Source organism: Phalacrocorax aristotelis, chromosome 10 (genome assembly GCF_949628215.1).
Source record: "Phalacrocorax aristotelis chromosome 10, bGulAri2.1, whole genome shotgun sequence".
NCBI lineage: Eukaryota > Metazoa > Chordata > Aves > Suliformes > Phalacrocoracidae > Phalacrocorax > Phalacrocorax aristotelis.
The window spans coordinates 8502576-8529256 of NC_134285.1; the positions used below are offsets into that span (position 1 = coordinate 8502576).

The 26681-nt window shown below is 40.0% G+C and overlaps 1 protein-coding gene across 1 annotated transcript in view; it reads right to left on the reverse strand.

Annotated features, from left to right (window-relative positions):
• LMTK2 (lemur tyrosine kinase 2) overlaps positions 1 to 22784 on the reverse strand; it is a 42743-nt gene extending 19959 nt beyond the window's left edge. The window contains exons 1-6 of the mRNA XM_075105027.1: positions 22495 to 22784; positions 6451 to 6575; positions 5478 to 5622; positions 3641 to 3714; positions 2994 to 3112; positions 1512 to 1599 (exon numbers count right to left, since the gene is read on the reverse strand). Coding sequence (XP_074961128.1) covers positions 1512 to 1599; positions 2994 to 3112; positions 3641 to 3714; positions 5478 to 5622; positions 6451 to 6575; positions 22495 to 22654 — 711 coding nt within the window. The 5' untranslated portion in view covers positions 22655 to 22784. The remainder of the gene's footprint in view (positions 1 to 1511; positions 1600 to 2993; positions 3113 to 3640; positions 3715 to 5477; positions 5623 to 6450; positions 6576 to 22494) is intronic.
• Between the last annotated feature and the right edge of the window lie 3897 nt (positions 22785 to 26681).

The window sequence follows — 26681 nt, forward strand, 5'->3', positions numbered from 1 at the left end:
ATTTTTCCTGTATACTTAAACTAGGGCAATTTTTATAACTTACTCCATCTTCAAAGTTGGCTTAAATAGCTTAACTATTTAAAAAACATGGCAGCAATTAAATCTGATTAGATATTTGGATGTCTATCTGTTAGACTCTATAAAATGCAATGTTCTTTCAAGGGTCCTTTTGAAGAACCTCCAATTTGAGTAGCAGGTTTAAAATCAGTAAGGAGTATTCCATTTCTACATACTGAAGAACTATAAAAAAACATTATCTGGTTAACCTTAGGCACCCAGTTTTCAATTCTTAGCAAAACTGGAACATTTCACTTTGATCAGTCACTTAAAAAGTTCAGGCGTTTCTTCCGTTCAGAAAAGAATGATTTTATCAGCATTTCTGCTTATTAATTTACCACAGCTAACAAATTTTAGCAAAAGAGCAGTCATGAAAAATATAGTTATTTAAGGTCACAGATTAACCGATGTTTCTCAAGAAAACACAAAAGCTCATGTTGACTCTTTAAATTGCTTGAGGCAACTGGTGCAACTAGAACCATATTTGTACTCCGGAGTTTGAAGGAATATTCTGTAGTAGTAAAGCTGATAAAGGACCCTGCCAAATTTTATGAACGCAAACTATCTTACTTCTGAAAGACTTATTTCTTAATAACATATACATGTACTTTTGAGTTCATTTCTTGACATTTTTCAAGAAACTGATTTAAGTGATACCTAGACCACAAACTTTAAAAGCAGGTATTAAGCCAATGTTTAGATAGCCACCTGGAGTTCCGAGTTTGGTTTTAATGATGTGTCAAGCCACAATAAAGCAATTCAAGTCCTTCCAGACCATGGATCCATCACCAGATACAAATTTTAATCTCTGAAGACTCTGTGTACACAGGGCACAGTTCGAAGTTTCTATACATGCATACCACTCCCTCTCTCCTTACATTCATTACCTATTCTGGAAGTGAGCCCACCATTGCATTTTAGCCCAGAGCTGCACAGCATGGGCAAAATTTGGGTGCTCGAGGGGGGGAGACAGAAGAGAGGAAATTCTGTTTCCTCAATTAACATTTTCATAGAAATGGTAATAAAAGCACATTAAGGCTGCACAGACAGCAAACAGAACTTAGGATGTGATTTTGGGCATGTACATGTGATACTGGACTGCAAAAACAAGCTTCCTTCTATGTCCTCCTTTGCCCTCCAAGCTCCCTGTTACATGATGTAGGCAGACTGAAAGAGACCAGTAATTCTATTATCAAAGACAGAACAGCTATTTTCCTCTTCAGAACATTCCACAAGAACCCTGAATTTACAGAATTAATTGAAAAAAATAAGAAACAAAAAATTACACTTGTGGTCTGTCTCTAAATCAAGAAAGTCTGTCTTCTGAAATTCTGGTTATTCAAAAATTTTCCCAGAAAGACCAAATCACTTGATGAGTGAAGGGCAGTAAATACACTACAAGCAGTTTACACCAATGGAAAAACAACTGCAGCCTTTTGTATAAGCACACTTACCAAATCACAGAACTCAAAAACTAGGAGATAAGGAATGGCTTCCACACATTGTCCAATACACTGGAGAACATTTGGATGCTGAAGAATGCTGGAGTGAAAAAATACAGTTAAAGCCAGAAAGATCATAGTATACATTACTCGCAGTGAACACCACAGCGAAATCCTGACCAGAATTTCAACAGATAACATAGGTGGGGGCGGCATGAACAGAAGGTGCAAGTATCCAAAGCCACAGATTCCATTTCCAGCTTTATATCTTCTTTGTATTGCTGCAGCATATCACTGACAGCAGCTGAAACGGGGGATCTCAAAACCACAAAAGCCAGCACTGCCAGAGGAAAGTCACACCCATCCCCCCACCATCCCTTATACCAAAAATGAGTGCATGCAACTGGTTCATGAACTACACCGAGGAACTGATCTGGCTAAAAAGCTAAACTTTTTTTTTAGCCAGGTTAGTTCCCAGCCAGATCAGTTACTACTACTAAATTGCTTTGAAAACCCCTGTGCCAATGCAGCAGAAGGCAAGAGATTTCTTCTTCTGACAACTGCCAACATTTTAAGTCTAAATGCAAATATAACGAGGACATTAAAAAGCATTAAGAATAGAAAGCTCTCTATGACCACTCAATTGCAGCATATTCAGGCAAGGTAAACCACGCTATGAGGTATGCCTAGTGAACTAGAATATGCCTCTCTCTCCAGTCATCTACAAAAGCCATTAACTTGTGGCAGTTAGCTCTTCAGAGAACTCTCACTATTCCCAAAACACTGGAAGACAAATTACTCCCTTTAATATCCCAAATTCCTTTAACACACAAAGGCTCTACCCCTAGAAGCAAGTATCCTCCAAGTGTTACCCAAGAGGAAGAGAACACCAAACACCACTGTTTTATTGGCATTTCCAGACAGATCAATGATTTCTCAATTGTAAAGTACTAATGGACTGAAGTTAGTGTAATGCCAGGGTTTTTGTGTGCACAAGCCTCCTCGCAACCCCCCTGAACAAGATCAGTTTTTATCACCATGCTGTATTTAATTTCTTTGAAGAAAGGAACTTTAAAGAAATTAACATGTATCTGATAGCAGACACAGTGTTGCCAGTTCCCCTGTTTAACAGGAAAGCCAAGTACAGGACTTAAACCTCAATTCTCAGGGGTGAGTAATTAGGCACAAGGTTTGTTTGCAACATCAGTTTGTTCCAAACAGCTGTAGAAGAAAATCTGATAAACCAAACCAAGTGTGTTTTCCAATCATGAACAATAACTACAAAACACATTTAAGCAAAGAGCTTATTTTTATTTCTAAGCAAACTCAACTTTGCTTACTCTGGATTGACTGTATTTTCACTTTTTAAAAAGAAGCCTTTCAGTTATAAGGGAGGGCAAGTACAGACAATACTACTGAACAAAAGAAATGTCCGTAATTCATATGCAGTAGTATGAAGTGTTTAAGCTGACCAAGCTGTGAAACATTACTTACTAGTATGGTTCTCCACTTCTTAGAAACTGTTCTTGCTCCTTGGGACCTGCACTCGCCTTCAACTCCTTCACTATTACCCTTGCTACACTAGTGCCTGTGTAGATCTCTCCAAGCAGAACCTGAAAAAAGATAAAAATATTTTTCCCTCTGATTAAAGATGCACTGGTTGAGTTTTCCTGCAAAGAAAAGCAAGAGCTAAAAACATGCTGTAAGAAAGATTTTTTCTGACTTTTTTGTCAATGCATCCAGAGCTTTGATAACTGAACACCCGTACTTAATAAATCTTGACAACTGATCTACACATCAACTTTAAGAAAACACATTTTCATGTGAAGACCACCTATTTACTTAAGATTTTTTCCAGGAAAGAATTGTTAGTAACAGGAGTGTATTAATTCAAATCCTTAGAAGCAAAGTGTCTTCCTAGTAAGCAACTCTGGTAAGAAACTACACATAAATTAAAGAACTGATTAGTGCTGTGATAACAGATAAAAAGTGCGTGCAAGGAAACATCTAATTTCAACTTCAGTTTTTCTTATGCTATTACTTTTTTTTTTTTTGAGTACCATTTTAAAGGAAATACAGCAGCCTAGTCAGTTAGGAGTAAGACTCAAACTGCAGTACAATATTAAAAGATAACTTCTCACCTTTCCAAACCAGCCATTTCCAATTTCCTGGATGTAGTTCAGATTCTGACGTGCAACTTGAGATTTCGATCCATCTGTCACACACAATGAAACAAACGTAACACATAACCAAACCACTCAAAGTTACCTAACTGTTGAGGAAATAACGCAAGCTCCTACAATATTTATTTCCAATTACATGCATACCTTCAGACTAAGCAACAAAACCTACTTAGACATACATAAAGTACAAAGGTAACATTGTGACAACTGCGCTCAAGGGAAACTTTTCTCAGCTCCAGCTTCTAAACCATACCAGAACACACCTCCTAAAAAAGCACACTGATTCTCCTTACCAATGTAAACTTTTAATCTTTTAATACATTCACGAAGAAAGCAAAAAGGCCAAGTTCTAATTCTAATATGAAAGCATCCCATACCCTAGTTGGGTAGAGCAAATAACCTACTTACAAAGGTTTCCTATAAATAAAAGTAGAAAACTCAAGACACCACTCATACCTTGTACATCTTAACATTTGTAGTTACACAGAGACTCACCATTTTAAGAGAAAATGTTCGACTGCTTTACTCTTCAGCCCAATTGCCCTACCTATCTGGAAGGAGGACATTTTCCGACTAAAAATACTTCATGTGAAAAGCCCAGAGAGGGAAAGGATAGAGAAAACAAGACCCAGATCTTGGTAGAGGATGGACAGTAACAATGGCAGACTCTACACTATACAAGAGATTCAGCAGCATTTATCCCTCCGCTGCCTAATAGATTAGGAACACTAATAACAAATGTACACAAAAACTTTCCATCATTACTGATGGAATAAGAATTCCAGCCCACATTTTTATTTCCATAAACCATGTTTACATCAGCATTATTTTACTGGAACAGCTGTAACTGTAGAATATACTGTCAACACACTCCTAAGCCCAGAGAATGCTGTATCAGTATAGCTACATTTTTACCAGTGTACCTTACTCAAGTGCACTGCCTTACTTACAGCAAAATAGCTTCTAGTGACAGGAAGTACAGTTTTAACAATTATGACAACGTAGAAGACCTGACAAAATTATTCACAGATAATTTTCCCTCACTCACTAAAACACTGAGTAACATTCCTTTTATATTAAAGGCACATTAACAGTGTCTTGAAATTTGTAGGTACAGAAAATTTACTAGAAGCTTCCCTGAACATCTAACGATTAAGCAACACAAGCAATATATGTAAAATTTATGTGAAGTAGTATAATATGAGAACTACTTTATGACAACCTATACTTGTAATATTTAAGATGTTAAAGTCTCCTTTTACAAGAATTGTATTTTAAAAAATACATTCAAAAAAACCCTTTCACACAGGGGAGAAAATTTAATGCTATGTCTTACATATCATGTTTACAGCATGAAAAGTCTACAGTGACATTAAGAAAGTGATGTAGCACTGCTGTCAAGCAAGAGATTCACTCTCGTTTCCATTTAAGGCTAATGGCTAAAATCCAATGACCACTTAGCCATGAAGAAAACCACTAAAGAGCAGAAGTCACTAACATCCTAGAGTACCTCAAACACTTTATGTATATTGAGGCATAATTAAAGTACTCTGGAGAGGTTTATTTAAGGTCATTGCATTGTCTTAAGCTACCTTACAGGGCACCCTGCCATAAATTAACATTTTTGAAGTAATATTTCACATTTTATCCTATACCCTACAAAATATATTTACACTGTTTATGTAAGTTTGTAACAATTAATTTGTTACAGTGAAGTCAAACACAATCAGCCACACTCCACTTTCGACACTGAAATTGGCTACTTTTGGTTTTTAATTAAAAACCAGTATTTTACCTATACGAGATGGAAACTGGGAGGGAGTTGGTAAAGCAATATTGGGAACTGAAAGAGTAAACACTTCTGCTGGAGACTGAGCAGATGGAGTATCTTCTGCTGGAGGTGTAAAATCTATTTCATCATCAAAGTTATCTTCAAATTCCTGCAAAAAAAATATCTTAGTAAGCAAGCTGATCCTTGCCCTAAAATTAGCACTAATACATTCCTTTTAGTTTGAATGAGAAATGATAAGGAGGCTTAGCTTTTTTCCAAGGACAGTGATAGATTTTTAGTTTTCTATTCCTTATTTTCAATTTATTACTGATTTAAAGATATTAAAGAATGAATTATTACTTTTAACAAAAAGGGGGGCGTTCTGGTGGTTTTTTTGGAGTTTTTTTGGGTTGTACTTCAAATGCTACCCCTGGCTTTGAATGAATTACCACAAACTGCTGAGGTCAAATATTCTCCATTTAGAAATTAGATCAAAACTCAATTTGAGGAACACCGATAACCAATGTTCCAAAAGTAACTGTTCTTTCATGATAACAATTTCTCCTGAGGAGTTTTGCTCCAGTATATGGATACATAACTTCAGTATTCTTATTCAACAGGAGCATCTTAAACCCTCTCAGCAAACTAAGACAAAAAAAATTAAAAGATTACACAGAAAAACAACAAAAAGGTTCTTTATAGCAAAGTTATCTCAAAGGTATACTTTATTACTGATTCTGATAGCTAGTAATGATCTTGAAAAGCCATTAAAGATCCTTACTGCAGCATGGACCAAGTATTTAAAATAAATGGCTGCAGCAAGATTTCACAGCATGTAGAAATACAGTTGCTGGCTATTTCAGAAGAGACAATTACAGTGACACTGAAGTGTCAATAACTGCAGAGTATTAGCACAAATAATCCAGCAAGTATTCTGGATATTAGAATGCAGCTAAGAATACCACTTGTATATACATTTGTAACTTCAGATGCTTACCTTGAAATCTATCTCGGGGTCTTTACAGCAGGAAACACAGTTTGCGAGCAGTATTACCAGTACTACTAGAGTACATACAGACAGACCCACAAAGGATGAGGAAACTTCAGCTGCAGCTCCTTCTCCTACAAATAAACATGTATGTAGCATTATATAAATAAGTTTATAATTTTAAGAAGTTCCTTCAAAACATATTATCCATCTGCATTTACTTAAAAGATGGAGCTTGAACATTTAGCTCTGTGGATGTGATCAAAATAAGAGGAAACTGAACAGAAAGAACATACTGGTAAAATATACCTATGCTCTACCACCTGCCTGCACTGGTCTGGACTTACTTGATTCAAGCTGAGGCCACAGCCAACCTGATTAACCAGAGGAGGTGATGAACAGTGATAGTCCCAAGCCTCTGGATCCTTTTTAAGTTGACAAATCTATATAGATATCTAAACACATATATTAGAAATCTGGTCTTTTTGAAGACATTTCCCATAAGCCAAAACACCTGCCCCATAAGAAAAGGCAGCTCGAAGAAATGCTCACTTAAATTGTGTACGAATTTAAAATACATTACTATAAGGCAGCACTGTCTCTTTCAATAAATGCATTCATGACAGCCTGCCAGATACATAAGTTGCTTTCCTAAGTGCAATGAATCTAATCAGCTCCACCCCAATTTCTGTTTCTTGTGATTCACTAGGTGATTCGTCACCACTTCAAGAATTTTAGACATGATCCCTAACTACCCTGTAAACAAACTTCCAAATAATTTTCAACAATTTTATATCTAAATATTCTACAACCCATTTTGTATTAGTCAGTCAGTTTATTATTATTCAGAGGTCAAAACCTTCAAATGGCATTTTATAAAAATCTTATGTCTTTGCCAGGGGAATTAAACCTGTTTTTATCCCTGTTTTCATCTTAAGTTGAGAACAAAGATATGCAGTTCCTTGGGAGACCACAGCACATGTCTTGAGGGCTTGTTTTTATTGTTTAAAAAGAAACAGGTACTGCTACAGGACTGGAAGAGTAGGTGGACCATATCCGATTAAAATATATTTAGATATTACATCAGCCTTAAGATTAAATAATGTCAGGTGAATTGGACTGGCTGGATTTTTTTGGAGTACCTGAGTATCAATGGGAACTTCTGGCAGCCGATTACAATATAAACAAAGCCTCAAAAATAAATTAAAATCAGAAATTGATCACTAGTTAAGGGACATATAAGAGGTAGGTGGACAAGTTTGTATCTTCAAAAAACTACAAAAAGCAACTAAGTTTCCCAGAAAAACTACAGCTTTTCATCATTTTCCACAGAACACTTACAGAATATTTACTTCTTTTAATTACATCTCAAGAGTAAGTTGACATAATCAAAATACGGCTTTAGAAAGTGTTAGCATACTTTCAAAAGATCACATTTTCTGTACAATAAATTAGGAATATTATCTATACAATAATATATGTTAACAAAAAAAAGGTTTTCAAACCAGTGATACTGTTTCTAGTTTCCCAATAGCTCTGGCATTCTAACTTCATTAGAGAACATGAATACTCCATTTCAAAATAATATGTATTGTTCAAACACAGATCAACCATGATGCAAGGCTGCTCACCACCTTTTAGTCAAAATTCTGAAGAGAAAATACATCTCTGAAGAGGGCTCTCAACAGAACAATTTACATTCATTTAAATAAAGTCCTCTGTACAACACCCATGTGTTTTTCCATTTGTAGGCATCAACAAGGAAAAAGGGGAAGACAGCAGCTGATTTATGTTTACTTCCTTCAGATGTTCAGTAACCTTACTAAGTAGGCTGAAAATTAGCTAAACCACAAATAAGCATTTTGTGAAGTCATTAGCTAAATTACTTAAACACACACACAAGTAATACAGCTTTAGCTAGAATTTAAGAGATTCCTTTGAACTTCTAGCTGAAGCCAAATAATAAAAGGCAGCTCTACTACAAAAAAGTAAACACATTTACGTTACCAGCTATTACTAATTATTATTTAAAAGAAAATTTTCCAAAACCATCCCACCTAATTTCCAAACAGCTTCCTCACCTTCACCACCAACTTCACTGAAATGAGAAGTCAACTCACCGCAGACCATCTACTGAACAGATGCAGATTTTCCCTGACTAACAAACACCCATGAGCACATCACCACAATTACATTATCTACTCCTCCCAGCAGAAGATCAAGACTCCTGAACCCCCTAGAATGTTTCACCCAGTGTCCCAGGTGCGTTTGGGAAAGTTTGCCAAGCAAAAGTAAATCACTACACGATAACTTGGACACCAAGAGCATGTGTTATTATTCACAGAATGCATTGTTAGCATGTCTTTAAAGATTGCTATTTGAAGCTTAAATTCAGACCAGATCCTTAAGAGGGAGGTACAAAGCACCTCAGCATCAAGTGTATGAAACACTAAAAAGAAGGCAAGCTATTTTGGTTTATGGTACGTTATAATGTCTCCTTTTTGATGCCTACATGGCTAACAAGTTTTATAGTGTCTTCCTGTTCCCCACAGGAGATGAGCATTATCAATGCTCATTAGCATCCTCCTCTGCTCCAAATACCGCAATTGCTTCTAGACAGTCCTTTTGACCAGCCTCTACTGAAACCTGGAGCAATTCTTCAAAATTTGCTTTACTGCTTTCAATCTTACCGCTTCCTTTCAAGATTTGACATGGGGCTTGTGCACCCAGCAGTTCACATATCGTAATTACATTAGCTGGTCTAGTACAAGATGTTATCTCTGCCTACAAACTTCTCACCCAAGCCCTTGAACCATCACAACTACAGCAGCATGACCACAACGTATATCTCCATAAACATTACCATGCTCACTTCAACTTAGGATCGTACTTTTGACTCCCCAGAAGTAACAAGTTATCACAGCAAATCCAACTAGGAGTATTCAAGCTCCTGGTGGTCTTACGCCAGTCTTCTGGTTTATTTAACTCAAAATGAGAAAAAATGTACATGTTAGATACACTGCACATGTATTCAGCTATTTTATATTAGAAAGACAACATATTTTGGTTGGAATTCCTTCTGTAAAGAAAACTGCACATTTATGAAGCCTAAAATCTAAGTGTTTTATGCAAGTTACACTCTTCCCCATAACACAACCATCTCTTTTCAGTGTCCTGGAATGAATACAGAAAAAAAAATTGCTGCTGTTCATTATGTTACTTCCTAACCTTACAGACCTTTTATAATTCCCAAGAAATGAAAGTGTGTGAACTAACAGCAATTAATTGGAGAAAGTAATGAAGTTACAAAAAAAAAAAAGGAAAGCAAAGATGACCTTTGAAAAGGCAGCTAACCATTAACAGTTCATTAAGAAGATGGAAGTAATCTAAACTTCCAAAAGAACAAGACAAACTTCACATACAAAGTTATAAAAAGATGCTTTAATACGAGAAAAATGCTAGTTATCATGGGCAAGTTTCCACAACACTTAAAGAACAGCATTTCAGATGGCTCTTACAAGTAAGAGCTACTTACTAAGAATTGTAGAATCCATCTCTGGATAAACTTTGAAGTCTCTCACATAGCCACTAATAAGAGATATTCTTTTAATTCGCACTTTAAAAAAAATGAATGTAAAATTAAGTATAAAATGATGGCAACCTATAATTGGGCTAAGTTATTTTAATAGCTTGCATAAATACATATTCAGTGATGGAAGTCACTGATTAAATATTGGAACTGGTGTTTGACAAAGTGCTAAAAAATATGCTGCAGTATAACCTCTTTTGCATTTTTCAACTATTTCCATCCAATGATTAATCCACTGGAGCTTAGTAAAACGACTGGGAACTGAAAAGGTAGTAGATGTTTAATGCCTCCTTTTTCTTTGTAAATTGTGAAAGTATGAAGGAATGACAGCTATCTAGTGTAAGATCCTGACCAAAAAAGCAATCAGAAAGAAATCCAATTAGTTAAATACAGAGAACAATTTTATATAGTTAGTACAAGAAACAGATTTCTTTAATAAAAAGGTTAAAATATATTGTAAATTTAATTAATTTTAATCGAAACCTATCTTAAAAAATCCAATAAATATCAGTTTCATAATGAATGCAGAAGTTAAGAATCTTAACATAATAGATTCTAGAAGTAGAGAATTTAATAAATTTACTCAGCATACCATCTCAGTTTAAAAACCTACTATATGTAACGCAACCCTAAGCAGTAACAACCTACTACATCTTAATATCTATCCGGAAGTCAGAATCAGTTCTTTAGGAAAGGAACTGCAAAAGAGATCAAAAAAATATTATATATAAAATACCAACAATATAAGGCTTCCTGTCAGTTAATACAAGCAGTCTAGACTACTTTGGTCTGGTATATCCAGACTTCTTAAGCAGGAAGAAGAGGCCTGGATTATTTCACTACTATATTAAAATAAGCAGGAGATGCAGTATGTCTGTGTTACTATGTGTTACTGCAAGGTTAACACGACATAATGCTTTACAAAGAACTCCATGCTAGTAAATGTTCCATCTCAAAACAGCATCTAGATGATCCTAAATTATCAACACAGAAAATAAGGTCTTTTTTCAAAGCCTCACAGTATTAAATACTGATCCTATGCTATTATTTACCCACTTTTAAAAAGTATATAAACAATTCAAAGCCCTGGCTGAGGTAGGTATTTAATTAGCAGCTACTGAAGCAGATTTTTTGGTACGTCTGAAGACTGCCATTTCATAAGCAAGTTTTACACTAAAGTCTACTTTGAGCACAGCACATCTGAAGTCAAAGCCTGTAAACAGGCAAGTACATGAACATGCTCACTGAAAAAACAATGATAAATTATGCCAGCGTTCTCAGGATCAAGTATAGACACAAGAACATACACTTCTGCATGTATTAGCATGCTTCAAGTTGTGGAAAAATGTTTTTTCCTATTTCAAAGCAATTTATATAGGTCAGGATTCTCTATACCTTCCCAAGTTTCTTTCAAGTCTACTTTCTTCATAAGATAGTTCACTGACTACCAAATTCAACAACTAAGCAAATAGAAGTTTGTTTCTCACTAGAGCTGGTTTCCTTCTCTACCCAATCTCCCAGTCCGCCCACAATACTCTTAAATACTCACATACGTCATCCACCTGTGGCTTCCTTTACTACCATTAGTTAGGAGCAACAGGCATGCCAGCTAGCCAAACGGTCCATCCGCATTCACTTGCCAACCAACAGCCACCACTCAGAACGACACAGGATCAGATGTAACTGCCTGTCCAGACAAGGGATGGTACGTTTGCCTTTATTCTACCACCAGATTATGAAAGGCCATGATATTTGAAATCTGACTCTCTCAAATTTGGCTCAGTGTGATAAAATATGTTATTAAGTCTCAACCTTCAGGAAATTGGGCTAAAAAACACATGACACTGCAGTTCTAAGCTTGGGGGAAAAAAGAAAATTAAGTGTACATGACAGACATTACTGAGTACACTAATAAAAGACATTCACTACTGTGATAAAGGCAGTGCAAGGCGCAGATAAATTAAGCATTATTAGGGAAAGCGAACTTCAAGGGAGCATCTGATTTTAAGCTTTCAGCACAGTAGTTGCTATGCGACAACAGTCCCACTGCATAAGCAAGAGCTTTTCTTTCAAGAGTAGCTACATAAATGGCAGTTCTGCACTAATAGCTATAACTATTTCCAGCACAAATCTGGCATGACAGCAGTCACTTAAACTGTCTCTCGGACACCCTCAAATTATATGATCATGAACTGAGATGTTAGTTTACAACACCAAGGTGGAGCAAAGCAGCCCTTGAAATACTAATGAATGACCAAATCTATCTTTGCTCCCTAGCTACTTCCAGGGTATCCTTCATAAACTTGATCAGTTTACTTACTCTGCATTTAATGGATATTAATGTAACCAGATCAAAAAGTGTAATATGACCCTGAATTATAGTGGTTTTGATCAATATGATTTTAAGAGCTATCCCGCCTTTCCTAAATAATGCTGTCATTCTCTTCTATGCCAGCAATTAAGTGGGAAAGTGTTCTCGACTCCTACCCAGTTCTTTACAAGTCAGATTCAGATCATTATCTTTCCCTCACAAAGGGTTTCTCCTGTATTTATTTACTCCCTGAAACATTCATAAGTTTGCTACTAATAGGCACAAAGCCAACACAGATATAACCAGGCCTATAAATTCTGAAGGCCTCCAGGTAACAAGCAGAATACTAAACCAAACACTTTTTCAAAACAATTTTAGACACATTTATTGCAGTCCTGGTCAACCAGGGAGCTCCCAGATGACTGGAAACTAGTGAATTTGATGCCCCTCTACAAGAAGGGTCAGAAGGAGGATCTGGGGAGCTACAGGCCTGTCAGCCTGACCTCAGTGCCGGGAAAGGTCATGGAGCAGATCATCTTGAATGCCATTACGCAGCACATGCGGGACAACCAGAGGATCGGGCTCAGCCAGCACGGGTTTATGAAAGGGAGGGCCTGCCTCACTAACCTGGTCTCCTTCTATGATAAGGTAACACACTTAGTGGATGAAGGGAAGGCTGTGGACATTGTCTACTTGGACTTTAGTAAGGCCTTTGACACTGTCTCCCACAGCATTCTCCTGGAGAAGGTGGCTGCTCACAGCTTGGACAAGTACACTCTGTGCTGGCTTAAAAACTGGCTGGATGGCCGAGCCCAGAGAGTGGTAGTGAATGGAGTCAAATCCAGTTGGCGGCCAGTCACGAGTGGTGTTCCCCAGGGCTCAGTGTTGGGGCTGGTCCTGTTTAATATCTTCATCGATGATCTGGATGAGGGGATTGAGTGCGCCCTCAGTAAGTTTGCAGATGACACCAAGCTGGGTAGAAGTGTCGATCTGCTGGAGGGCGGGGAGGCCCTACAGAGGGACCTGGACAAGCTGGATCCTTGGGCCGGAGCCAACGGTAGGAGATTCAACAAGGCCAAGTGCCAGGTCCTGCACTTTGGTCACAACAACCCCATGCAGTGCTACAGGCTTAGGGAGGAGTGGCTGGAAAGCTGCCTGGAGGAAAAGGACGTACGCGTGTTGGCTGACAGCCGGCTAAACATGAGCCAGCAGTGTGCTCACGCGGCCAAGAAGGCCAATGGCATCCTGGCTTGTGTGAGGAATAGTGTGGCCAGCAGGAGCAGGGAGGTGATTGTGCCCCTGTACTCAGCACCAGTGAGGCCGCACCTCTAATCCTGTGTTCAGTTTTGGGCTCCTCACTACAAGGAGGACATGGAGGTGCTGAAACATGTCCAAAGAAGGGTAACGAAGCTGGTGAAGGGTCTGGAGAACAAGTCTTATGAGGAGTGGCTGATGGAGCTGGGTTTGTTTAGTCTGGAGAAGAGGAGGCTGAGGGGAGACCTTATTGCTCTCTATGACTACCTGAAAGGAGGTTGTAGCGAGGCGGGGGTTGGTCTCTTCTCCCTAGTAACAAGCGACAGGACAGGAGGAAATGGCCTCAAGCTGCGCCAGGGGAAGTTTAGGTTGGATATTAGGAAAAACTTCTTCACCGAAAGGGATGTCAAACATTGGAACAGGCTGCCCAGGGAGGTGGTTGAGTCTCCATCCTGAAGGTATTCAAAAGAAGGGTAGATGTGGTGCTTGAGGATATGGTTCAGTGGTGGACTTGGCAGTGATGGGTTAGCAGTTGGACTCGATCTTAAGGGTCTTTTCCAACCTTAACGATTCTATGATTGTGTAATGTCTGATTTGTATGACAAAATAAAGCACACCATGCATTGCAACTCCTGTATTTCACACAAAAACGACACACAAAGAGCACATTCTATTAGTTACCGCATTCCCGTCATCTCATTTTTTCCTGCTATGCTCCATTTAACAACTGAGCCAAAAAAAGAGCATCATTTTTGAGAATAAGTTTCAGCAGAAATGAGTGCAGTTCCATCACTTCATTATGCAATGCTAGATTACAGTAGGCTTTAGAATACTATATTAGAACTGCATTCAAATCACCATCAACCTTCAGCTGAGACACAAGCAAACAAAAACTTAACACAAGTTTTGAAGGAGTGCTATTTGCACCTCAGACATTCTTCTGGAAAAAAAAATTTAAAAAAGATAATTTTAGGATGAGAGAGGCACTCCAAATTCCAGCCAGCCCTTTGATTTGAATGACCATTACCAGTATAACAAGAAGAAACATTCCCAAGATCTCAGATGACTTTCACAAACTTGATGTCCTCAACACGATGCCAGCACCTTAACAAAACCTAAAACTGTTTCCAAATGCCCGAAGTACTTCAAGCAGACTCTGGAAATGTTTCTTCACTGAGCAAATCCCACACATATATAACACTCCTTAAGGGTCTTCAATGAGGTTCTCAGTTTATACCTGAACTTTTCAGCTTTCAGGTTTTCAGTACTTATTGCCGTTCAAAGAAAACAGAAATGTTTGATGTTTTAAAACAATAAAAAGAATCTGGAACAAACTATTGAAAATTATATTATAGAAAGTTATTTCAAAAGCCTGTCTTCATGACTTTTTGACTATTGGATAACACGAAGTTTGCATAATTAACAGCAGTGGCCTTCAGTATGGATATTACGAATGTATCTTTATGCAAAAACACTATCACCTGATTTTAATTTCCCCTCTTCAACTCTGGAAAATCCTACTTACTAGATATAGTATCAAGAAAAAACCTCCAAGGGACTTAAAACTACAGCTGACCAAGTTACTTGTGCACACTTGTATTGAATCTTTCTGAATACAAGAAGCAGTAATTAACAGTTTGTCAATAAAACTATTTCCTGCCTAAATCTGAATTGTGTTACACAGCCTAAAATCAAACTCACATGCTTAGAAAGATGCAAGTAAGATGACAAGTCTTTCAGAGGTAGTAGAACAAAAAAATTTCACATACTGGTTACTCTGTTACCATATTCTTCTCGATAGAAATGCAAACATTTCATCCCCTCTACTCAACTTGTCCGTTACAATCCCTATCTTATCCTAGAACCCTATTATTTAAGTCCCTCATGAGAGAGGTGCATAGGATAAAAGGCCAATACATGTGCACAGACAATTCTTTTGGAAAACCACCAGCTTTTCTTCTTTACAACCGTTAATCATCAGAAGTAAGGGTAATGAAGACAGCAAGTGACAATTTCCTATAGAGCTTTGCCCCATGAAGCAATAAACAACCTTCGAGACTCCTCCAACCCACCTTGTGTTCCGGATGTAGTTCTACAGTGACAAAAGCCACTTTCAGATAAACGCATCTTGTGGGCATGTGACCCCGAAATCATTACTGTCCTATGCAACACATTACAATACCTTCAAGAATAACCGTTAGCTACTTCACATCACAACTGGATGTGTAACTCTGTGTCAACAATTCTTGACAAATCATCTCAGTCCTCCCATTTGCCCTTATGAAGAATACAAGACATCTGTCCTGCAACCTAAGCCAACACTTCAAACTATTTTATCCCATGCTCCCCCTAAATACTTTTACAGTGTGCTTCAAACAAGCTTATACAGCTGCTTAAATCCCCTTTGTACGTAAGGGTGGCACAGGTTACATACCCTTAGGCAAAAATATCTGGGGCAATGCTGGATCCTCATGTAGTACACAGCACCCACAGAACAACACAGCTCCGGCCCTCATTATTTCTGAACACTTGTCCCAAACAGAGTCTTGTCCGAACAGTCAGTAACTAGTACAGCCATGAATTGGGCTTAGTTTTACATTTCTGTCTTTATTCTATTACCCTACAAGTCTTCCCAGTAATGTCAAAGAATTACTCACACGAGAGCATACTGCTCAATTTTAATAAGGACTAAATATAGGCTAGTACTTTAAGTCTTTGCAGAGCAAGATCTCTTTGAAGTTTCAGTGTCAGAATCTCATGTTTGCACAAAGGCATCTTAAGACAAGGTAAAAAATATACACGTTAAATAATTATGTATCCTATGCCTTCATAGCAGTGTTTCTGGAAAATCTGGGCAGCATTATTATCTTGTAAAGGTACCATGTGATTCTTAAATATGTGTCTCCGTGTGTGTATATATATCTCTCAAAAAATTCTGCAGAGCACACTTTATACTGCTAGATGTTGGTTTTGACAATTAATTCCCACTTAAATGTAGTATGTTTCCATCTGATACTGCTTCTCCAACAGCAAGCCACAGAAGTTGTAGACTATTTTGTTTTAAACCGGGTAGACCACAACCATTTAAAGAAGCATGAGAAGATTACACATCATGGTACCTCAAGCCATCAAAAGTACCTGCTGCATGGAAATCAAACCATCAATATCTCTTTCTCCCACCATTCGACAGGAATACAACCTATTAAGATATACTGGTTTTGAAGAGACTAATTTCTGTCTGCTCATGTGAAAGGAATCCATAGACGCGAGCTTCACATGATGGGATTTTCTAGAATCTTGATTTTTCAGTAGATGCATTTCCAACTCCAATGTACAAATGGGTTAAGAAATGTGGGAAAGAAAGAAGCAGCATTTTGCCAAAAGAGGTTATTCAGCTCTATTTCTCATTCCTATTCATAGCTGAAGGATCCCTAGGAAAAAGAATGGGCCATAGGACAAATGACTGATTTTCGAGAACTGGACCTGGTCTACAGGCTGAAAGCTTAAAAGCCAGCACTCAAAAGTCTACTGACAGACCTTTCTGCACCTCTTTCATACCAAAGGAGTCTCAGGATGCAAAAGCAGTCCTAAAAAAGTCAACATCACTTAAGTCACTGCAGTGATGTTTCCTTACCACCAAGGAAATTTTCATAAGGGTAGTAGTGTTGGACAAGGTATTACTTTGTACCAGCATTTCATATGAAAATCCCTCACAAGACAACTCACTGACATAATTTGCTTCACACCATCACCTTGCCTAAGCTATATGTGGCACAACACCTTGCTACAGGTTGTGCTTGAACTATGCATGTAGACTGAGAACAGCTATCCTGACACACTTCATACATTTCTGATTATAAAAGTGTCTAGAAAATGTTTCTAGTATCACTGACATTGCTCAAGACCTTTGGTAACAGCAGTACAATAAAAACAGAGTTTACACAGAGCAAGAAAAGCACTGAGGCAATTGCAAATTGCATCTAGAACCATACCAAGCTCCAGATACTACATGAACACACCAAAACAAAAGGCAGACCCAAAATAAAATCTAAGGCAGGCACCAGTTCTCCATGTGTTGTCCTTCTGCTGCAGAATTGGGGCATTAGGCCTGAAACAGAGAACCATGATTTTTGCAGCCTCTGGCATTATACTGAGGGCCCCTTTATCCTGTGCAGGTAAACCACGCGTGGATGGTGACTGAAACCAGCCTACAACAAATGTTCAGAAAGTTACTTTTATTCAAATTTACCTGACAGCTGTTCAGTAGCCCCCAAAACATAACTTTGTCTTCTGTGCTTTTCAAATAGAATGCCAGATCTCGCTATGTAACACAAAGCCCTTTTTTTATACAGGATCTGGGGCAAAAATCAGCACTAACTAATGGGCCCTGCCAAACCACTGACCTGCACCTGATGCTATGACAACACACCTTTAGACTGCCTCTGATCAGTGCTATGTTAATATGCGGCAGTGATACCTAAGGAATTATCAAATACACCCAAGCATTCAAGATGTGAGAAAACATCTCGGAAAGCAACCTCCTCCTATAAGGACTGCTTTAGTTGTAGCAAAGTCCAGACACTTCACAGCCAGAGGCAGAGAAAGTAGTCCAAGCCTGTGAACAAAGCCTCACACAGAACACCCCTGCAGGCCAAAGAGTCAGGGTTGGCTTCTTACCTCAGAGTCAAACTCACAGATAGAAACAAAAGATAAAAGACAACTTAGCAGCAATAGCTCTACAATTATTAGGCGTCTGGGACAGAAGCTAGAAAAAGAAACATAGGTATAAGTAAACTAGTTCAGTGCTTGGAAGGGGGAGGAAAGACAGACCACTCCCAAGGAAAGTATATACTGCTAATTAAAATCATGACTTTACAAGCAAGATTTTTCTTACCTTCAAATGATCAGAGTCGCTAACTTGCGTATGCTTAGAAAATTGCTTTTCTTAATATGTGCAAGTGTCACACATATTCTACATTCTACCAGACCACAGGCCATGACCACAACTGGGCCCCGGTCCGACAGCACTCCAAGTGAAACATCAAGCCAAAGCAACTCAAAAACAACAATTTTCCCAAAAGTATATACATCCTACAGACCTCTTCTTAACCAATAAGAAAATGTAACTTAATCTCAAAGTTTTAACTTGTCATCTATGGCCAGCTGATTATAGGAGATACAGCTGCATGAACATCTAGATACTCTAGATGGATGTCTCTGGATACTATACACCAATTTCTAAGCATCTTTTCCTGGATTGCACATGACCAAGCTCATCAGCAAGGACTCACTGCCATGGCATTCAACCGGTCCAGGAGGGAAGTCCCAGGACTGAGGTTCTCAGCACAAACCAAGAAGGCATGTAGGCACCAGTCCAACTGCCTCAATTCAACTGAGCAGACTACATAATTCACCACAACTGTAAAACTGAACACACCTGCTAACAAGGCTACCACCTAATCAAGTTTTATGGGAAAATAAGAATATTTGAGTCCCTGTTACTTTGTATTTGCAAAGACTTCACATAGCACAGAGATGATAGAAATACTTTGTCTGACATTACACACATACTCTTGATTCAGATTCTCAGCCGTCTTGGAGAGGCAGCTGAATTAAGGTCAGGTATGGAAATCCAAGTCAGAAGAACAGAAAGAGAGCCTGATGGTAAATGTTAAGTTTCAGCACAGTAAAGCAGATGTGGCAGATTATAATGCACTATATTTGGCTGCAAAATACTGCTGCTAAGGAGTAGTACCCAAATGCCCTTACTTCAGCCACACAGTACTAAAAAGGCAGAGTCATCTCAGCCTGATGCATTCAGGCAAAATACTCCACAGGCTCAAAACAACTATAGAACTTCACTCTGTGAACTCCTTTCCAGCAGAGCCGCCCCCAGCTCTCACCTCCAGCATAAAGTGAAACATTAAATTCAGAACTATCATAGTACATATAAGTATCTTCCTTTTCCATTCACAGAACAAATTAAATCTAAGTTGGCCAAAGTATTTTTAGCTAGTAGTATCTTCAACATCTTGTTTTTTCCTATTTTCTACAATAACTGCTATGAACCCTACCAGGTGAACAGTTAAAGCCTTATTTCCTTTACCTCTTCTCCTTATGGTTGAAAAGAAAAAAATTAAATTAGTTTAGAAATACAACCTCAAAAATGCAAGACAAATATAGAACACATCATCAATGCACACCTTCATCTGCAAACACTATGAAGCCATACTTAAAAAGAGCAGCATCCTTCATCTTGATCAAGGCCCTGGGAACTTGACAGGTCCCCAGCCATACAGTCTGGCATACTTCCAATCTAGTCTTGCTAGAACCTGCCCATCACTGTTTCCTGCTTTCCAGCTTCCTCCCCAAAAGAGAAGTTAATTTATTATGGGTATATTCCGTGAACTATTCTGCAAAGTTCACTACAACAACTACAGACACTTCCCTCCTTTTGCTATGGATTCCCACCTGTCCTGTAACAAGCTCAGGGTAACACACATCAAAGTGTTTCTCTGCTGTCAAAGAAGCAACCCTTCTTGCTAGGTGAAGAATTGTGGGATCCTGAAATAATTCTGAAACCAGATACTAATTGTTTTATGAAAAGCCCATTAAATTCTTCACAAGTTTACAACTCGTATGTATCAGACTGAGGATTATGATGAACTGCAAGCAAGAACTGCCAGGGCCCAGAACGGAGTCCATCAGCAGTTCCCAGTCCCAATACAGGAAATCAAAGCAACCTGTCATGGGATATATGAGACAGAAATTCACAATACAGCTGAGGTTGGTTTTAAACACAACTCATAATTCTTAACCCAGCAAAATAACGTCACAGGTTTGTCTTCCAAACAGGTTATAAATTTGCCTAGTATGACAGAGAAGGTTCAAGACAAAACAGTCTCATTTCCATCTACTAGTAAGCTATTCAAAGGAAGGAAAAAAGTCCTTGTAGCTTTCTAACTGGTTACTGCTGCAGTGATGATACAGGGCATGTTGCAGACTAAGAATCTGCTGCATGCAAACCCATTTGCACACATTTCATTCAGGAGGAAGCCTTCCCTGCAAAAGTGATGCCAGTGAAACAGGAAAAGTTCCTCTTGAGGCCTTAAAGGTTTAAATACTAAATATCTGTCAATAAAATAATCCAAATACATTGCTGCTTTCCACTGTATCTTTGCCCATATAGTAAGAAGCAGTTTCATTTTCTAGAGTTCACTGGGTTTTCCAAGACAGGATTTGGCAGCGTTTGCTAAACTTCAGATAACATCCCATGCATAGACACTGTGGGCTAAAATTATAACCAAGACAACATAAAATTAGAATGTCTTATTAATTTTGTACTAGCCCAATATTACAACCTCATAAGTACTTCTGTTAGCAGTACTGCACTTAACATACCTGATTCAGCATTTACAAAAAAAATTTGAAACCCCAACACTTTAATACTGCCTCTTGCATCTTGTCCAATCAACTTTTCATTCTGAGGATGAAGCCTTTCACCAGCATCATGAAAGTTATGTTTTGATCTCTGAGTTTTATAAGGTAGATAGCATAGTCCTGATACCAAAGAGGTATTTTTATTTAAAAAAAAAGGAACACTTGATGCAGATACTCTTACATCTACCTTTAAATAGAGAAATTAACTGTATTTCAGGAAAAGAAAGACACAAAAGGCAGAAAAGAGCTCCACACAGCACTGATTCTGCTGTCTTACCTTACAGCTTGATGACACGTGAATAGTATTTGGACAAACTTCAAATATTTCATAAATGAGAAAACTATCATGTAGTCTCAAAGAAAATACAAATTTGATAGACAGTTTTCTCTTTTTCAGAAGTTTACTTTTATGGAAAGTAAGAGAGACCTTAAAGAAGGCTGATGGAGGGAGTAACCTATGAGCAATTCAGAAGTGCCCTTGGGAAGACAAAAAAAATAATCCATAGAAAGGCATAGGTCTAAAAATACAGGAAATATAGCTTCCACTCCCACTTTTGATACTTTCTGTGGAACAACAGCCAAATTACCTAATCTCTGTGCTTCAAGTCTCTCCCTCCCCACTGCTCATCCTCTTCCTCTCTGAACATATTGTCTATTTCAGTTGTTCAACTCTTCATGGCTAGAAATGAATCTCAGTACACATTCAAAACAAACCAAATAAAATTCAGTCCCAATACAACGTTATGTTTGTAAGCCCCAATGAAACACCAAAAAAACCCTTAACTCCAAATCAAAGAGATGGTTGTTACCTATCAGCACTAGCAAACCTCATGCTGTTGAGGGAGACTATTTTTTAGTTTGTGTTTTAAGATAAAGGAAAATCCGCAAGAAAATTGAAGTTAGCATTACCTAACATAAGGAGACAAATAAATGTGAACTACATGACTATTTAGGGAGACTGGGACGGGGGGGCTGGGGGGATCCGACTAATCTGACCGGAAAGGAGGGAAGCACCGCGTGCCCTGAAGAGCCTCCACCCAGGAGCGGGAGTCCCGGTGATTCACAGCCAAAATAAGAAGCAGAAAAATCACGCTGAGGTCCGTGTATGCTAGAACGGTAGCCACTACAGAAAGAACCGATGTGGGTGAGGACGAAGAAAGAACAAGCACGTCGTTCGGTCTCAGGAGACAGAGATGTCACCCAACGCCGCCGGAGGAGACCCCGAGCCCACCCCGCCCGCCGTGCCCTTCCCGACGCTTCGGCGCAGGGGGAGCGCCGAGCGCGGCGCGGAGCCCTGTCCGCAGCACGGGGGAGGGACGGGGCTTTGCAAACCCGCAGTGGCCCCCGCTCCACCACCGCAGAGCCCCGGCCCCCGCCGCTGCCCCTGCTCCCGGGCTCCCTCGCAGGCCCCGCCACGGAGCCCCAGCTCCGCTTCGCCCCGCCGCCTCCCGCGCCTCACCTGCACCTGCTCGCGGAAGCGGAGCCGCCCCGCCACTCCCCGAGAGAAGCGACAGCAGGAGGACGAGGCCGAGGCCGAGCGGGCGCCGGGGCCCGAGGGGCAGCGGGCCGTCGCCCCTCCGCCGCCCGGCGTCCCCGCCGAGCCCCCCGCGCTTCGGCATGCTCTCTGCTCCCTGGCCGAGGCTCGGCGCTGAACGAGGGGCCCGAGGTTCTCAGCGTCTCCGGCGAACCCCCACGACAGCCGCTGCCCCCCGCCTCCGCGGCGCGGCCGCCCGCGGCATTGGACCCCGCCGCCCCGCTCCCCTCACGGAACCCCGCCGGCCCCTGCGGCCGCCCCCGCCGCCATCTTCCGGGCTACCTGACCGGGAGCGGGTGGAGCGCGCTGCAGATTGATAACCCAGTGCGCCAATCAACCCGCGCCTTACGCCCAGGAGGGGGGATCACTGGCTGGGACGGGGCTAATCCGTGACTGACAGCCAGATCAGCCAGTCGCTCCGCACAGGGCGAGAGAAGGGTGCGACGTGAGAACGGCGGCGCGCATTTGCCGATCAAGCCGCAATCCGGGTGAGGAGAGGAGGGCGGGGCTTTACTCGGATTGAAGGCGCGCTCCGCCAACCGGCTGGCGAGGCGGTTCTCGGGGGCGGGAGCGGGAGGAGCGGGAACAGCGCCGCCTAGAGGCGCGGCGCCTCCTCGCAGTGCCCGCGCTACCGCACCCTCCGCCCCCGCAGGGCCGGGTCACGGCGGGCCCTTCCCCGGGGACGGGCCCCATGGGGGACCCCCGCACAGGGGAGCGCGAGCCCGAGCTTCTGCCCCCTGTGGCCGAGACCACGTCGGCGTCCTGCCCTTCCAGGCCAGCCTGGGCCTGGGGCTGCCCCCTGTGCGCGCCCGTAGCTCGGCGCTGTGCCGGGTCCAGGTGGGGAGACCCGGGAGGAGCAGGAAGAGGCAGAGCCGGTTCCCTCGGCAGCCGGAGCCCTCCTCCGGCACTGCGTCCCCCGAGGCGCCGCCGTGCCTCTCCCCCCACCGCCACCGCCGCCTGGGCCGGGGCGGGCTCGGGGCCCCTCCGGGCTCGCTCCGGGGCCTCCCTCGGAGCCGGTGCCGGGGTCATTCGTGCTCCTCTGCAGAGGTGCCTTTCGAGTTGGAGTCAGAGCTGGGCGTAAACTGCCCTCTGCAGCCTGTGCGCTTCAGAGGCTGGGAATGACCTCCGTAAATTAACGATACAACCAGGATTCAGAAATAAAGATTATTCTGGTTTAGGTTTGTAGTTCCGCTGAATTTAGAGTAGGTGAAAACGAGGTGACAGTTCCAAGTAGCATAAATGGAACTGATAATCCTAAGGAACCGGGGGCTGTATGTGGTGAGGAGTTAGGGAAACACCAGACAACTAACAAACTGGATTTCCATTTTCTAAATAATTTAGCAAAAAAGCTAATTATGCTAAGATTCTATAATGACTTTGTGAGCACAGAGCGTCCAAAGAAATGTACAGTGAGGGTGCCCCTGGGACTTCATGAAAGGAAAGTTTTACGTTCAAAGTAGCACTTGGAACATGATGTCCAGGAAGACATAACGTAAACCTAAATCCTCCTCTGTCGCTAAGGATTTTTTCTAGGGTAATTTTTCTCCTACCACGGGGACGTACTTAAAATCAGACTATTTTCCTCTTATCAAGTCTGTATCTACCCTCAGATATCTTCTCTCTGGCTTGAAGACATTAATTGTACTACCAAGTGACCCATATTTTTTGAAATGTTCTAATTAGTTTTTCTTCCAAGGGAAATATTTTACTTGAATAATGATATGGAAGACAATCTTCTCTTTTGTTGTTTTAGTAAACTATTATTAATGCATTATGCTGCTTATTGTGATTTTTTTATTTAAGGCAATAAATAAACAGTCCCAGAGTATTCCTTGTCTGGCTCTCTGTAGATTTTGTGGACTGGGAAGGCAAAATGTCCTTTCCCTTTAAAATCAGTGCTATGTAATATGCAATAAATAACATTACTTTTTTTTCATGTACAAACAGCCATCATCTCAATTTAAGTAGCTCTGTACTGATGTAAAACTGATGCTGGCGACAAGCGTGTGGCCAGGTCTTTCTCTATGTTTACTATAAATATCCAGTGGAAACTTCACAGTTAGTCCTTTATTCTTCACACTATCAAATCTCTCTCCACTGAGTGTGGATACCAGGGCTGGGGCCTCTGGATGTGAATGTGTCTCCTTCTAGTTGACATTATAGCCACTTTTTTTTAATGATGGTTATTCAAACTACACCGTCCTGTGGTATAACTACATGGGCAAATGCAGTGTGCCTATCACTACAGTGCTTAGGGTCTAAGGTCTGAGATCTGTCACTGACTTTATGCAAATTCCATATGTAAATAATTCTGAGGCTCCCAGCAGCTATAGACATAGTTTAAAACTTCATTCAGCAGATTTACAATGCAAGGGTGTTCTCATTTCAATAGTGAAAACAATTCATTGCTTTTTAAACACAGCAGACTGCTTTATTTCCCAACCCACCCTATCATAATTGAATGTTAGGCCTTTGATGTAATTTCCTGATAAAACATCACATTGTAATATCACCTGGGAAGTTATGGTGGCACATCATTAAAAGGACTTGTTGGAGCACTCTTCCATAATGATGATACACTTGAGGTTAGCTGTGAATTAGTCACTGGTAGAAGCTAAATAACCAAACCTTCCAATCCTTTGTTCTACATGTTAGTCACAGTCACTCCCTATCTTCAAATACACCATGAACACCACAAACCCCAAAGATACAATGCCTAATCTCCTACCTGCCATCATCAGGAATGATACGATTCACCCATTTATGAGTTCTGCAATTAATAATTCGTAGTAACTAGATGAGGCTAATGGGATGAGCAACCTAATACCAAGTAATCCAAAAGGTACTTAAAAGGAAAATATATTTACTGAAACAAAACTCTTCCTGTACACCAAATGGGATGTATTACCACATATCACAGCCTCATGTTTCTTAATTATGCGCTGTTATCATTGCCAAATTACTGAAGCTGCTGTTCCATGTGGGAGGTGTTAAAACCTTTTTTTAGAGACAGATAATTGGATCAACTAAAGGATGTTGACGGTTTTATTTTCAGTTGGTTTTCTTCAATATTTTTGATAACATTAGTGCTGTGGAAGGAATATTGTCTAGCAGACTGAGCAAGTTGCCAGAGAGGTGTTAAAGGTCTTCAATATATATAACTGTAAAGCCCCAAAAGATTCACAATTTGCTTACTACAAAGAGAGTATCACTGAGCATCAGGAACAGAGCTGATTACAGAACCAATTATTTCTTTATTCCAGGTCACTGTTTTAAGCATAAAGATTAGACTCCTCATATATGAATGCTGAGACACATACTCTGCTCTCCCTTCCCCTGAAAGAAAAATCTCTTATCCTTTCATATATAACCTTTTCTTTCCCTGTCAGTGTTCTCTTTTTATATTTAACAACATTATTTGCTTCTCCACCTGATAGAGACAAAATAAATATCACTGATTTTAACCTCCACTTTCAGTCATAAGTGACCTAATAGTGTTTTTATAAAACTGGAGGCATCTTTTTCAGTTCCAATATTACAGCATCCAAAATGATTTTATATAGCTCCCAAGGAAGACTGGCTAAAGAAAACTGGGTTTAAAACAATCAGTAAAGGAAATATGTTTATTTGAGTTGAATGTTTTCCCCTTAGTATCTGTCTGTCACTCTAAAATGGGCTTAGAACAGAACTCTGATTTCTTCCCACAAATGTTTAAGTTTGCACATGGAGAAATGAACCCTTGAAAAATATGCAGGGGATATTTTGAATTGCTGGTAGAAAATTCAGTTTATATTAATTTTCAAATGTGTTAAAGATCCAGCAGCTCTTGTTAATCCACTCCTTGTAAATCCATTAAGAAATTGCATTCTTCTTGGGAAATATTTCATATTTGGATTTGCATTTGCCACTAATGTCCTGGAAAATTTAGTACAAATTTCATTTCTGTTGACTCAAGAATACCTATTGTATTTTGATGTGTCTGATCTGGAAGGGTGCTACTTTGGCTTCAAACAGGTGTACTTTGAAGAGGTTTTAACATTAAGATATGAAGGTGGATTGTAATTGTAAATGTATCTTATTCAATTCATGTAAATTTATTTTACCTACTTTAT